This window comes from Urocampus carinirostris, chromosome 10 (assembly GCF_059441175.1).
Source record: "Urocampus carinirostris isolate Australia breed hairy pipefish chromosome 10, RoL_Ucar_1.0, whole genome shotgun sequence".
Lineage (NCBI taxonomy): Eukaryota > Metazoa > Chordata > Actinopteri > Syngnathiformes > Syngnathidae > Urocampus > Urocampus carinirostris.
Window position 1 is genome coordinate 26,014,236 of NC_142358.1, and position 16,526 is coordinate 26,030,761.

General features: G+C 37.2%; 1 protein-coding gene across 1 annotated transcript; it reads right to left on the minus strand.

Annotated features, from left to right (window-relative positions):
• Positions 1–1,283: 1,283 nt before the first annotated feature.
• prss59 (serine protease 59, putative) lies at positions 1,284–15,891 on the minus strand. Its single transcript, XM_088345512.1, has 9 exons — positions 15,643–15,891; positions 14,897–15,078; positions 12,394–12,626; positions 11,217–11,352; positions 10,786–10,900; positions 7,696–7,897; positions 5,687–5,777; positions 3,844–4,049; positions 1,284–1,545 (listed from the first exon to the last, which is right to left on the minus strand). The coding sequence occupies exons 1-9, from the start codon at positions 15,829–15,831 to the stop codon at positions 1,436–1,438; spliced, it is 1,464 nt and encodes a 487-aa protein (XP_088201638.1). The 5' UTR covers positions 15,832–15,891; the 3' UTR covers positions 1,284–1,435.
• Positions 15,892–16,526: the final 635 nt, after the last annotated feature.

Genomic DNA, 16,526 nt, shown 5'->3' on the forward strand with positions numbered 1-16,526 from the left:
TCATCGCCATATTTTGATATTTTTATTAGTCACCGTCAACAGAGTTGAGTCAGCAATCACACTAAACTATTATACCATAATGTGTTATTTTCAGTGTTGTGGGTTTGGGTGGTCTTAAGGATGTTTGGTTATGCAACAGGTTCGCACGCACAGCTGAGATGCAAATATGTGACTTGTGATAATAAACACTTATAGAGGAAGAGGTTAGGCTATTTTGACAGCGTGCCCAAGAAACCATATGACTGAAAGCAGCTGTGAATAACTGCAGCATGCTTTTTAAAATGCACGCTACGGAGAAAAATGTGTCACTGTGCACTTGAAATCATGAATTCCATTGTAGATTTGATTGCACTCCAACCCGCCTTAAGACCGTTTATAATTGATCAAGATTTAATGTGTGCTCTATAAAATCAGACATGTAAATGTGACAGGAAGTGAAACTCTCAGGAGTTTAAAATAGAAACAGTATATTATAAGGTACTGCTTGTGCTTTTACTTTGTCTTTTGAATTGTCTCACTTCAAACAACCTCCATGGCCCCAAATGTATTAGTTTTGAATTTGTTGTCCCTTAGATAATGATAATGACAAGTCCAACAAAATCAACAATCAACATGACAAAAAAAACAATACAATTAGTATCATGGTTCACGGATCCCTTGACCATTTTGGTTGTAGGGGCACCACTTCCTGTGGTGCGTCTTGGGCAAGTACAGCCAGGCAGTGCTCTTCTCTCCAGGCCTTTTTTTGGGGTAGGGTTTGCTCCCAGACATGAAAAAAGATACTCCTGGTTTTCATAGTTACCAGTAGCACAAGACGACTCGTGATCTGACTCAGATACAGCAACTTCAGCATCTCGTCGCTATTGTTTTTTTTAGAGTTAAGCGGCATCCCACTCCTCAGATAGGAGCCAGACCTCACCATTTGCGGGCAGGACAGTGTTCGACAATACTAATATTAGATTGTAATTCACTGTGGAAAAACGTATTTTGTTCCGATGTTTTGAGTATCACATGATACGATGCGCATTGCATCACTTGTGGCTTTAACTTTTTTTGTTGAAAAACAAACTTTGTGGCAAGAACTTTCGTACTTTGTTTTGATATATTAAAGAATAGAAGCCTCTTTGTCTGGTAATGAACCATGCAATTCATATATTTTTGTAACTATATTCAAATTATTAATGTGTTCAAAGGAATAATACAAAAGATTTTTAAAGAAGTTACAAAAATTCAATAAAATAGATGTTCATTTAAGACGTACTCACTGAACAAATGTCCAGGAATAGTGGATGAAAATATCTTTAATCATCAGTAAATTTCAAAACACAACTTAGAAACAATAATGAACATTGATTGCAAAACTTGTGTCAAGCAGCGGTTAATTTTTGTCAAAGTGGTATGAGGACATGTGCAAATTGGATACTTTGTAATTCATTCATTGGGTCAACCATTGTTGCAGATGCAAGAAGATTCGATCTCTGGCAAGTGTGAGCTGGAGAAGATCTTCATTGCGGGCAGGGTACATGTTGGCACAGTGAGCTGTTCCTGAATATCATTTTTAAAAATGAGAAACAAAAAAAGTAAATATCAGTTTGAGTAATCAATCAATTAATTTTCTTAAGGGTACATTGTGTAATATTTGATGAGCACAGCATAGCAGCAATATGCCAGACAAACATGTTGGCTACTACTAGGTATGGATTCCGCCGTATCAAAGAAATACAAATTTCTTGACCTATGAATATTCATACAAAAATTAACACTGGTATGATAGTTCATGTATTTTTGACTATTATTTAAATACATTCTTTTTTCTTTACTTAATGAAATTGTTTTTGTACCACTAGGAAGCTCGAAATATTACACACTGTCCCCTTAACCATATTTTACATTGGTGAGATTCCCTATAACTCAAGGGCGGGCAAACATTTAGAGTCATATGCATTTATGAATAAATATACGAACAAACATCTACACATACATTTTACATTTCATTTGACAAATGTTTGGAAATGCAACTTTTCTCAAATTGGTTTTGAAGCACTCGGAATTAAAGCAAATAAATTATGTATAATACACCATCAATTCCGGACTATAGAGCAATCCTGATTAAAAGCTGCATGCTCAAATTCAGGAAGGAAACTTATTTTTTCTTCCCTGTACAAGCTGCACTGAACTTAAAGCCACAGGCTTAAACCCAACACCATACTATACGTAGCCAAAATACAATACAACATTATTTATATCTGTACATTCAAGGAAACTGTGGGGGTCAGATGCATCGACATTTCGTTCTGTATACACGTGTACTAGAATGACAATAAAGTAGATCTGAATCTGAATCTGAATCTGAAACGCATGGGAAATTAAGTGTCCATGTCTTTGGATTAAAAACGGCAACGGTGCGGTGCTCCCGGATACCGGAAGCTGTTTTCAGCTCTATTGCATTTATTTTTCACGTGTTTTAGTATATTGTGACAATTCTAGATAGAGACTACCAACGCGATTAAGAAAATTAGCGCATATTTATTACAATGGTGAAAGGAAATGCAAATGAGGGCAGTGTCGCGTAAAATGTGAGGCCTATTTTTCTAGACAACAGCGCCAGGGCAACCTAATGGTGGAGAATAGTGCCAGATTGCAACATGGATATGGTTTTCTTGCTAATGTAATAAGTGATTTCTGCTGTAACGGACCACATTGCATTCACCTGTCATCGTTCCTTGAGGATTAAAAGAAACTCTAGCGACCTGACAATGACTCCAATGAAACGTAAAGAGAACAGAAGTGTTTTCGATTGATAACTTCCACTGCTGCTCAATTCAGATGTATACATTGAGGACTATATTCATGGGTGAAAAAGTTGAAATATCTTCCTGCTTGTGCCCCCACCTTTTCACCATTGATTCATTTATGCCAAGTTTAAGTGTGGGAGCTTGTTTTCTTAGAGTAATCGCTTTTAAACACCACATAATTCGCTTTTGTTAAAGTATTGTCTATGCTGATGGAGGTTACTGCAAGTGTCTGATTTACAATAACAAAAATTGTGATTAATCATAAGATCATTGGACCTCTGTGAACTAATGATTCTTTGTTTGGTGTGTTGTTGCTGGGCCAAATGATTTCCTCACCACAAAAAAAAAGAAAAGAAAAAAGAATAAGCCGCGCCATAGTTTAGGCCGCAGTGTTTAAAATGTAGCAAAAAAGAAGCGGCTTGTAGTCTTGAATTTTTGGTAATATATTATATATAATATAAAATTAAGCACTAAAAAAGCATTAGGGGTAGAGTTTTTTACGTGACATTCATTTAGTATCTGGATAAATACATGAAAAACAAAAAGTACAGAAAAATGATTTACAAAAAAGTATCTGTTATGACATTGGGACATTTTCTGAATAAAAATACATTTTTATCATATATTATCATTTTATTTTTACCATGTTCACTTTGTGGGCCGAAAACAATGATTATTTTATCAATGTAATGTTTACCATAAAAAGGGTTGTGATGCTTTGAGAATAGAATCATGCATCATAAAACACTTGAGCACCTTGATAAAAATAAAACCAAAAATGTAATGACAAAAGACATTGATGTCATGCTTCAATTTCACTGCATATCAGAATGTACATAAAAAAAGAACTGTCCTTTTGGGCTATGTGTAATTATATAAAATAATAAAATACAATAAATTAAAACTTGTTCCCCCCTACAGACCTCCATGAAATTAAGTAGAAATTGGTTGCCTAAAAGGTGCTATACAAATACATTTTGATTGATTGATATGTGACCTGGAGAAAGGAGTTTGCCCACCCCTACGATAATCCCATGCTCTTACTCACCTTTAATGAAAACAGCCGGAAGGTCATCCCTGATGTCTTGTGTGATGCCCAACGCATGCCATGGGTCAATAGATCCGTTAGGGAATATTATTCTGGTGGCGCCGTGTATATCGTAGCTTCCGTAATACTCGTTGGTCTCGACCACAGCCTCTGCAATCTGCTCAGCAGTGATATTGTAATAGTCTGCACACTGTTTCACGTGGTACCTAGACAGGAAGATTAAATTCATATCGTAAAGAATATCAAAATATAGCTATGATATGGATTAAAGTTAAGGGGAATCCTTAACTTCAAGGTCCAATGTTCTCATACAACATAGAAAAAGCCATTGTGCCACCTGATAAGGTATTCTTTAATGGGATGATTCAATGATGACCTAAAGATGTCCTCAAAGGTATAATAGCCGTAGCGCAGATATGTCAAACTCAGTTTAGCTTTCCGTTCTGAGATGGGGCGGGTTCAGTTAAATACTGTAAACTCCAAATGTTTAGCTTTGTTTTTAAGTATTATACTTTATCATTCCGCCTAATTAGTTGGCTTCCCTACATACTATAATCCCGGATGACATGGGATATTTTTAAACTCAACATATTTACATACCTGCCATCACTATCGCTGTACGCATTAGCGAATTGCTTTTCTCCCCTTAAAAACAGTTAGTCCCCCCCCTTTTTTTTTAAAATTTTAAATCTTGACTCAAGACGGCTGCTTTATTTTGAAGTGAGAGTAAAAAGCTCCATCGATCGCATCAGATTTTCGTTTTGAAATTTGCCACTTCCAGTTTTAAACAAGCATATATTTATTTTAATTTTTTTCCAGTATACTGGAACGGATAGTGTTTGGCACGTAAAAATACAGCACACGATTAAATCTACGGCTTTTAAACGTCAAAAGGTTGGTCATGCATGCATTTATTTAAATAAAGTTGGTCAAAAAATATTTTCATGTTCGGCATTGCATGTGTCAACTGGTTTATTTTAACAGTTAAGTGAAAGCAGTTTTACACCTGAACACACTCACTACACTATACAAACTCAATACTGCCTTCTAGCGACATAAGAGTGCCTTTAGTTTGCAATGATTTAAAAAAAAAAAATCTGAACTTTTGATAGAAGCTACGCTTCTTTTATGACATACTCAGAAATTGAAGGCTCGCTGGATTAAATCATCCAACGGGCATGATCCGGCCAGTGAGCCGTATTATTGAAGTGCCTTCGCTAGCGATAATATCGTAGGTCTGATTTTTTTTTCTAATTTCCTTTTGTTGGATACGGTTCTGTTTTCTAGCTTTGATTATAAATGTGTCATTCAGACAAGAAAAATATTGGGGTAAGCAGTTAAATGCTTTTGCTTCAGCTTACCCCTTTTGGTAACATGTTTATGTACTATATCTGGGGTGGCGAACAAGTTTGACACAAAGAGCCAAAATTTTTAACTGTAAGAGTCAAAGAGCCACACCACGCACTGACCTGCCATAACAGACACACACACAAACACACACAATTAAAAACATATTATTTCTCATAACACACTCCTCTCCTTACAATACAACAAGCATTGATCTTGTGTTGATTTCAAGGAAAGTGTCCACCCTCAAAAACTAAACATCAAACAAGGCAAAGAGCATCTATATAGAAAATATGATGAGGCAAAGAGCCGGATTCTTATTGGCCAAGAGGCACATGCAGCTCTAGAGCCGCGTGTTCGCCACCCCTGTACTATATCATTGTATTGTACAACTATTTTGTGTGCAAATATTTTATGGTTTTCTATTGTTAATTAGTGGTTGAAGTTCTTTTTTCGAAGAAGCCACAATCAATCAATTTGAAATGATTTGACTCACTCTAAAGGGAAGCCAGAAAAAGGCTGGTTGGGAGAATCGGTGCTTTGATAAAATCCAAATTCAGTGCAGGTCTGGTAGACCCACTGTCGCCCTGGTGACAGACACACATGCAGTTTAGTCACTGTTACAAAGTTCCCTTGATTGATGGCTGCAAAAGCATAGAGAAGTAGCTCAAACTAAATACAACGAGTCAACATAAATTGTCATTTCCACACAAGCCGTGACATTGAGGTTTTTAGACCTCAAGAGGAAACAAGTTTCAAGTCAATGAGGCTGGGGAGAGGACTTTATGCATGTAAATGTTTTTAGGAGACCACTTCCTGTTGTTAATATCTTTGCCTTCCCACTCATAAAAGCGAGGCTGGGAACCAGAACAACTGCCTTCTTACAGTAATATGGTTCAGAAAAGCTTTGATTTCTGTGGTAAGTATAATAATAAACTAAGTTCCCATTCCTTTTGGAAATTTCATTTTTTTCTGTTAAAGAGACAAGCAGCTATCCCTAAAAGATAAACAGAATTTTGCTAATTTTGAGTATATTTTACTACAATAGGTTGACAATCTTTTCTGTATTACAGACCATTTGAACTTTGTAATGTATCATCATGGGAAGGAGTTCAGCCCCCCAAAAAATTGTACAACGAATGACCAATCACATGCGGCTTCAAGATCAAAAAGACGAGACAAGAGAGTGATGATGAGAAAATCCAATGCCTTTTCCTATGTCATCTAGGCACTTTCACTGTTGCATCCAATGATAAGCAAATGTGATCAGCAATATTTGTCAACTGATCAATCGTTACCAAAAAGGTCGTAATACCTCAGAGTTTTAGGTCTTTCGGGGTCAAATAAATTACATGTTTGAACAAATAAATACGGCAAGAGCAAAAAGTGCAACTTTTTTTTAATGTGCGACCTGGTATCAAATCACCAATAGCCCAGTACTGGTCCGCGGTCCGGCGGTTGCAGACCGCAGTTTACTAGACACAAAAAGGGTTCAAAAATAGTATATTTGTCTTTTGTGCAGTTCTTGATGCTTCAGGCATCAAAGCTAGAGATTTCCTAAGAATAACATGTTTGTTGATCCCCAGTAATATTAAAGGGACATTAAGCAATATTTAGCGACTCCCAGTCATTACAAAAAAATATTATATATATTACACATACATATATATATATATATATAATATATATATATATATATATTAGTTAAATAGATAAATTTGAATAATATGCAAAATACACACACTATCATTGAAACTTTTTGTTATAATAAATACTTGTACTTATAAATTTGTATTTACTTTAAATAACATGAGGCTAACCTAGGGGGAGCTGACATAGCTGTCTTCCATCTTGTTGCTAAGGGTGCCCCAAAAATGCAAAACCTTGCAAAAGGCTGGGCAAAAAAAGGTGTGGTTTGGTCACTTTGAGTCTCCATAGTTTGTAATCTTACTTGTGCTTTGTAGCGTTCACTTTCAGTTGTATGACACAGTACAGAGACATCTGGTGGTCAAATATTATAGTGTTACAAGAGTTACCGTATCAATTTGTAAATTACTCAATATTAAATGTATCACTACTTTTATGTAAAAGGGGAAAGTCTCCGTTCTTTATTTTTAGGGAATGACCGTGTTTCATTTTCATCCTACTGATGAAAACTTTTTTTTAACACATAAGTGCGACAATATGAAAACATGACACGTTTTCCTATGTTTATCCTCATCTTTGCAACTGAGCCTTTTGCTGCGTATGGGTTGGCATTTGGCATTCTGGCCTTTTGGAATGTTTCAGTATGACATCATTAAGGCTGTGTCACAAGCCTTCTCCTGTCCACAAAAACATGCCAGCTCACAGAGTAAGCCAAAGTCCACAAAAGATAAAAAAAGCCGACAGAAAATGTTGGTTCAAAAATTACATGTTCAATTATAAATACACCAAACCAAAAATATATATATTTACAGACAAGAAAAACCTTTTTTTCTGCAAGACAAGCAGACTCATTCTCACCTCCTCCTGCGGCCGGCCCATCCCAGGATGTATTAGTCATGTCTCTGAGGTTGTTGTTGAAGCTGACATCCAGACATTTCATTGAAAAGGTGTCCATCATAAGCCGGGCCACAGCGACGTATCGGGCATATGGGTCCCCAAGAGAAGAGTCCGACATCACCCCACACAGCACCTTAATTGTGATGTTGGTCCCCACTACACCCTAGGGAGATAATACAGTAATTACACCTAAAATCAGAATACACCAGAAAAAAAGACATGTTGAACTGTTCCGTTGGCAAACTTTGTGAGAGCCACTTTTATGTGTAGAAGTGAACTGCCCCAAAAGTGCTCTACGGAAATTGGAACTTTTCTATTCACTGATGCCATCTTATGGCTTGCATCATTGTTTCAGCCTCTGTCAGGCTCCTATTGTTGCGCGTACATTTCTTAGACGTGCTCAAATACGCTTCTTTTTTCATATTTTTGGGGGATTGGGTTGGCGTTTAGACTGTACTTGAAACGGGCTTTTTTACTTTCACCATTTTCATGATACACTAACAAAGAACTGTGGCTACCACCATAAAGTCACTCTTCAACCTTTCCATAAGGCTTGCTGCGGCCCAAACAGCTTGGCCAAAGGCAAGATAAAAGCAAATAGGCGCGGTGGGAAAAAATTGGGCCCTTTATTTTAGTTTGGCATCATTAACAGATACTTAAGAGAGAAAATATTCTACTTTCAACTTTTTAAGGACTTCTCCGACAACCCACCCTATCTTGAAATGTGCTGTCCAGAACTCAAACCTTCTCCATTTTTAACACCATCTTGTGGCTTAAGTAATCAATGCAGCCTCTGCCAAGCTGCTTATGCGGCACATATATGCTCGTGCATTTATTATGCGCACTCGAATAAACTTTCATCAACTTTTGGGGGGTTTGGGGTGTCGTCTGGACTGTATTTGAAACGGGCCTTTTCTTTTACCATTTTCAGGCTCCACAAACTAGCAGGAACTCGCTACCTAATGTGTTACAATGTTAGGGACAGGGTCGCTAAAAGTAAGATTAAAAGCAGATAAACAATTCTAAAGGCTCTTGAACTCAGTTCAAACAGTCATTGTAAGCTCATACATTAGAGAGTAAATATTCTACTTTAACTTTTTATTCGTCGCATCTCACCTTAGAATGGGACATATTAAGCTGAATTAACATTTCCGTTTTCTGACATTTTAAAACGCCAGTTCTTTAATAAAAACACAGTCATGGTGTATTACTGAGTGCCTGTTCTTGTACAATTTTGCACACCGACCAGTGCCCCTTAAGTACTAGTGAAAACAGCAGGGTAAATAAAACCATGGGACCACTTCACTTACTTTTTCTCAGCACTGCACATGATACAATTAGGGTTTGTCAAGTGAAGCTTTTTTGAAGTAATTCAATTTTAAAGATGTCAAAAATCTGGAATATAAGTGTAAAACAAACGCCACAGCTTTTATTATTGACTATTTCAAAGTTCCAACTAGCCGTCTGGACCTTGAATGAACAGAACATGACTGGTTACAATGTCTAGGAGAGGCATGCTATTCATTTTATTTTTATCATTATTCAAATCAATATTTGGTTATTTTAATTACCGGTAATTTTGTTTTTATTCACAAAGAGCTGCTAAATAATACACACTGCCCCTTTAAAAAAAAGCATTTCAGTGTTTAAGAGCTTTTTTGACAAATAACCTTGGAATATGCAATTCAATGTGGTACAAGTCACCCAATGATACAAAAAACACCTTTAAAATGTTTGTTGCTTTAAGAAGTTAAAGGTGGATTTACTAGAACTACCAATTCATTTTGTGAACTCACAGGACCTTGCAGATGCTTGCTTTTTGGGCCAGTTGGATACTTTTCTATAGTCGATTTCAAATTCAGAAGAATAAATGCATTGCAATAGAATTTTCATTGCAAAACTAAGAACATAAAAGTTGTGTTTCGCTTTCATGGTTCTTGTGAGGGGTAACATGGCAGCGAAGTGGTTAGCAGGTGTGCGGCACAGTTCTGAGGTCATGAGATCGGACCTTCCTGTGAGGAGTTTGCATGTTCTCCCCGTGATTGCGTGGGTTTAATTGGCCGGTCCAAATTGTCCTTAGATGTGAATAGGTGAGTGAGTTGTCTGTCTCTGTGTGGTCTGCAACTGGCTAACAAGCGATTCAGGGTGTCTCATGCCCACTGCCCGAAGATAGCTGGGATTGGCTCCAGCACCCATTCGACCCTACTGAGGATGAGCAGTGCAGATAATGGATGGATGGATGGATGGGTTCTTGTGAGTATGATGCATTTATATAATTAAACAGTCTCATCCTAATGTTGTAGTCAACTCTGAACTCATCAGACCACATGTCTATCATAGATCAGGACTAACTAGGGCTTTAGTATATTACTTAGGCACATTTTAACATTGCTTCAGTTTAACAGAATAGTGATTAACAACTACTTTATTAAACAGTATTATGATACTTAAAAAATAACAAGGTGCACATTTTTCATAGATGTCCACAATATTGGGGAGTTTAGAAACTGTTTGATTATGTTTCTGTTTTATAGCGACTAAGATAAAACTGACATATCCACACTGAAAATGTATTAAATCCAACCTCAAGTTAATGCATAATGTATTACCGTTTCACGGAAGGCCTTTCTGTGGCCTGTTAATCATTAAGACAATATAAAGGAGCATTGTGTTATACGAGATAAGATAAATAACCAACTGTAGCACTATCTTCAAAATCTGGAACTAGTGGTCTTTTTTAATAACAACTGTTGTTGTGCACAATAAACATATGTTAACTTTATGACAACACAACATATTTTTCTAAGTTTGGATTCCAGAGACAAAACAAACTTCGAATTTGGGTTTTCTTGACAAATGAGTGACATTCCCTAAAAGAAAGTTACTCCTGTGTGGGGTTTTTTTTTCATTCAAAAGCAAATACTTAAGAGTGATGTTGAATACTTTTTATTTAACTACATTTGCTTCTTGGAAGTTACCCTGAGTTTATGAGAACGATACTTTCCAAAGACAGATTACTGGCATCAATACAATGTGTCTATTCTTGCCTACCTCAAATCCCCTGTTGTCTTCATTATACTGGACCACATCCATGAAGTTGCCAGCGAGCATTTCCAGGAAGTAAGCAGAGTCTGCCTCTGTCTGAATCTTTAGTTTGGAACACAAGCTGAGCAGGGAATAAAGGAGAAGGGAATTAAACACAAGGATTAGTTCAGAACAACAGCAATTGTTTCAAGTTTCACAGGAAAATAGCCAAGTTGACATCATTCATATACATTAGCCCCCCAACTCTCCCCCATAAAGTCAATTTATCATATTCGACAATCTATATTCTTGTATCGTATATCAGAATTCAGAAGCTGCTGAGATTCCCTTATTCAAAATGTATTTTTTCCTTAGCAAGAGATGTAAGATGGAGTCCCATTTTCAATATAGCCAAACATGACCAGAAAGTGTTTAATGTATTGAAATGACTATTTTACTTTAGGTCTTTGGTGATGTTGTCATAGGTTGAAGGGTCACTGAGTCGCTGTTTAAGATCATCAGATGCCTTTTTTACAAGTAGAGGACAGTTGGTGTTCTCAGAAGCCAGTGAACGCTCAACCACCTCCAAGTACTCTGTTAGAAAAGGGGGGAACACAAAAAGAAGGTAGAAAACAATAAATATCAATGAAAAGACTGTAATTGTATATTTTTCGAGAAAAACAACAAACGCAGTAATTATTTAATTTGTACAATCAATTTGCCTCTGAAAATTGTATTTTTAAAGAAATCCTCTAAGGTCCCAAAATAGTATAACAGTATTCCCTTTAGGCTGCATTTGTGAAATACACCATTGTTTTCCTTTCAGGTTCCTAGTTGGTAAATAAACACGTGGGGGGATCAATGTTATTGCTAAATGGACAATCAGTTATTCTATTGTACTGTAGTACATAAAAAGTACAAAAAATATAATTAATACAGGCGTGGCTCCCCTTCTATGAGCACCATTGTTGATGGAATCTTGAAAAACCAGGGATGTCAAACATAAGGTACTCGGGCATGTTGGATGATTTAACTTGGCCCGCCATCAATTTCTGAGTATGTCAAAAAAAGGAGCAAGTCTCTAGGTCATTTCTTATCAAAAGTTATGATTTTTAAAATAGATGCTAACCAATTGCTCCCCCTGGCTGCTAAAGGGCAGTAATGAATATACTCTCAGCTTTAGTAGGCCCAGCCTAGTTGTTTGATATATACGATGCAGTCGTAATGTTATTGCCAACACACTGCTAAAACATTCATTTTGTATCTATTTTTATTCATTTCAAACAGTATGATAATTAGGGCAAAATTTTCTTTTTTTCATAGCTCTGACTTAAGTTTTTATTGCGGGTGGGTCGGTTCAGGTGTAAAACTGCATTCGCCAGTTAATGCATTCAATTCAAAATCTTTTCCCCCCCCCATAGTTTGTAAATAAATGTTATGCTTGGAAAAGATCCCTTGTCATCCACAATTATAATAGGCTACTAAAGTAGGCTGAATGAAAATGCATGAAAATGCCCGAGAACAGTAAGTCTGGATTTGTTATCACTGACAATAAAGACAATTTTTATTCCAATTTAGATTTTCAGTTTTGTGAAGGTTATAATAAACTACCATGTTGGTTTGTACTGTTCATACCTGGAAAGTTGACTGTGGCATGAATTGGTGCACTGGTGGCCACGGAGGCATGCACCAGATGAGGATACTTCAACCTGAACCAAGCTGCTAAAGAACCTGGGTATGAACCCCCAAAGACCACCCACTTTCTGTGGACCAGTCCTCGAGTCTCAGCAGTCACGGAACAGAAGTGGGCCAGGTCAGCCAAAGCCTGGCGGCTACTAAGAAACCTCAAATTCTCAGTGCTGAGGTCACTAAGTAGAAAGAAAACAATAATTTTAGGAAAAAAACAAGGATAATAAATCAGGCATTAACTGTCTTATCTCAAGTTTACATATGACTCCTGAAAGAGGAATAAATTGTCTGATTTGTTATGAACACAACATTTGACCTAGTCTGTAAACGTATCAAGCGAACACACATAGAATATACTTAATCAGGGGGTTACTTAAAGGGACAGTGTATAAACTATGGAGACCGAAAGTGACCAAAAAGCCGCATATTTCAATTTTTTTGGCCAAGATGGCAGACATTCATGTCATGCTGGGATTCTTGTTTACCTATACCAATACGTTTTTCTTCTTAATTTTTTAAAGTATTTTATTAATTTATTTTTTCTTCTTTTGTTTTTTCCCCCCTAGCTTTTTATTTCCTTTTTGCGCTTTTGTCTTATTTTTTTCTTGCATTTTCCTCTTTTTATTATTTACCCTGCTTGCCTTCTTCTTCTTTGATGTGAATTTTCTCTCTCATCTCATCTCTCATTAGCTGCACCGCTTATCCTCAGTAGAGTCGCGGGGGTGCTGGAGCCCATCCCAGCAATCATCGGGCAGTGGGCAGGGGACACCCTGAACCGGTTGCCAGCCAATCGCAGGGCACACAGAGACAGACAACTCACTCGCTCAGTCACACCTAGGGACAATTTGGACCGGCCGATTCAACTGAAATGCATGTCTTTGGAATGTGGGAGGAAACCGGAGTGCCCGGAGGAAACCCATGCAAGCTTGGGGAGTACATACAAACTCCGCACAGTAAGGCCGGGAGCTGGATTTGAACCCACGCAGGAGGTTCCCACGACCTCAGAATTATGCCGCACACGCGCTAACCACTGCGCCGCCGTGCTGCCCAATTTTCAATTTTAATTCCTCCAATTATTTTGTTCCTTTTTCCTAGCTTTCTACTTATTTTCTTTGCCTTATTATTTTTCTTCTTTTCTCTCCTTTTATTTCTTTGTACTTTAATTCCCTAGCTTTTCCTTTCTACTGCTTTTTCCTCTTTCTTATTTTTTTCTGATTTTCTCTTATTTTGCTTTTGTTTATTTTTCACAGATTTTTTCTTGCTTCATCATTTTGTACTTCTTTCTGTTCTCTCTTTTTATAATTTTATTTTTTTATTCTTCCTTGTCTTTTTTCATTTTTTTCAGATGTCCCCTTGCCACTACATCCAGTTTTCTTTGGGTCGGTAGAGGGTGGCAGAGCGTGTTCTGCACTCCCTCTGGTATAACTCCTGGCAATTAAGGTTGGCGGAGCATTGTTGCATTTAATTTGTTGCACCTAAAATGAGGACTAATATCTGTTGATGATAAGTCATGTTATTGTGTGCCAAAAGAGTTATTTAACACAACCACTGTATAATATGTTGAGTGACCGGAGCCTCCACAGACTTCGGCGCGATGACGCAAGTGACGCCAGCAAACGAGGAGCAGAGATGGGGGTGAGAACGGTGCTACAAATCAAATGGACTGTGCCACATCAAGGCAGTGGAGTATTCCGACGCTGCTTGTTCGCATGTTTGTTTTGTTTTACTTTTTCCATTTTTATCTAGAGTTTATCATCATATTTAAGCTTATCTTGTCCCTTATTAAAGAAAAGAGAGTTATAAAAAGGCTATAATTTTTGGGAGTGCTTGGGTTGAATTTGGGGAGCTCTAGCACCCCCAAAAACGGGCTGCTTACGCGCATTGGGCAAACTTTTGCATAGAATTAACGGTAAAAGTATGTTTAGTTGTAGTCATTTTATTTGTAAAATTATTTATGCAATACACCAAGCCTTGGGAAAAAATCAAATGTCTCGGACATTACCTACAAATGGAGAAAGAGATTTTGAAGGTGTTCGAAGCCCATAGACAAAATGGATATGGAGTGTCTCGGCTAAGTGTTTGATTGCATTCTCTCGAAATTGCAAAAGCCAAGAAACATGAAGGCATCACTGGTTCCACAGGTCGTGTACACGTTATCTTCCATTTCTATTAATATGTGGCTATTTCAAAGCAATTGTAGGGGGTTGGCTTTTATGCAGGTATACGGTCATTTGTAACGACAGGTTACTTTCGGAGTAACGCGTTACTTTTGGCTGTCAGTAATCGAGGGGCGGGTGGGTGCTGGCAAACGGAATTCCTTTTTTAATTAAGTAGTAAGTAACCATACCTAGCTATTGTTTTTTAGTAACACGCCCAGCACTGTAATAATACACAGGGTCCCTTTAAAAACTGATTTTGAAGCCTAGGAATATTACAACAATGCACATACTCTGTTGGGTGGCTCTTTCCATAGAAACGATGCTCTAACATGAAGCAAATAGCTCCCAGTTTCTTCGCATAAGTGAGCCAGGTACCCTGTTGCATCCATGCAGGATTGGCAGGACCCTCACCACCAATCATGAGGAACACTGGCCCACCCGGCTTGTAAAAACTGTCGTTTACAAAGTATCTCTGAGAAAGCAAAAGGAGATGCAGTCAGCTTTCCCATGTGCAGGGTTGGGTAGGGTTACTTTAACTGGATTACTTTCAATTACCCAGTACTTTTGGATTACTCAAATACCAAATATGCTAATAAAAGACAAAAGAAACAGAATAAGAATAAAATTACAAAATTTTGTGCAGGCTTGGGGAGTAACGGAATACATGGAACGGCAAAAATGATGTTGGCAAGCTGTTGGGGTTTATTTTCATTTTGTTTCTGTCGCATTTTATGTTAGTTTTGCCGGAGATCAAAGCCAGGAGAGAAAGCTTACCACGTGTTGTGAGTCATAATTTTATTCATATTTCGTTTCTTTTGTCTTTTATTAGCATGTTTGGTATTGGAGTAATCCAAAAGTAATTGAAAGTAATCCAGTTAAAGTAACCCTACCCAACCCTGCCCATGTGGTGAAGTTATCGTTTGCATCTTAAGCACTCGTGTATCAAACTCTTCAATTCTGAATATGATAGGATCATTTTTTTTTTGTTTTACAAATATATTCCAGGGAAAGACGATGCAAATGTACTGCGCTGTACCTGTTTCCAGATTCTGTCGTCCGCTCCATTGAAGTGATCTAGTTTCTGTACAAACCATTGCTCGTCGGACAGAGTTTTTGGCAAATCAAACAAGCTACCGAAACCCTTGAGCCGTCCCTCGCCGACCACAAAGATTGCAAAAAGAAAAGTAAATTTACACAAAACCGTTAAAAAAGTGGGTAAAACCATGCTGACACAAGGCAGAGACCGAGCACGTGACTTACAGCGGCATTGTCATATGACTAGTTTGGCTACTTCAGGAACCTTGACAAATATAGGAGAATCACCTTTTCTATTAATTTCATTTTAAATGTCACACTTGAGGATAATAACGATCGTTATTATATGCATTGTTGATTGATTTTTAGTCACCCAGTGAAAGTAAAAACTTGATAATTTTATACAAAAGATTTTACGACATTTTAAATACAACTGCAGGTTACCAAACAACCAACTTAAATGCGTTCGTAACGATTAAGTAAGCTACTTTTAAACAAAGTGTATCACATTTCAGAGGATTATATTTTGCACCTTATCATTTTCAATAGTTTGATGTGACAGCTATTATTTGAATGTGTGTATTCATACTTGTCAACCTAAGCCAATTTTTCTCCTTTTTACTGATTGGATCTCCCCTTTCTGGGCGCTAATAAACCATGCAAACACAACGCAGCAGCTATTTACTCACAGCAAGATATAGTATGTAGAATAAAACTGAGACACTTAGTGTAATCATGTTTATTCATTTACGAAATAAACAACACAAACCAAGTAACTATCACGAACCATTATTTTCCTATATTGCATAGTTATTTCCTCACTTGTAGTAAATCCAGTGTTGCTTAGTATACAGTACATTTTATTTTATTGTTTCTTCCGGTACC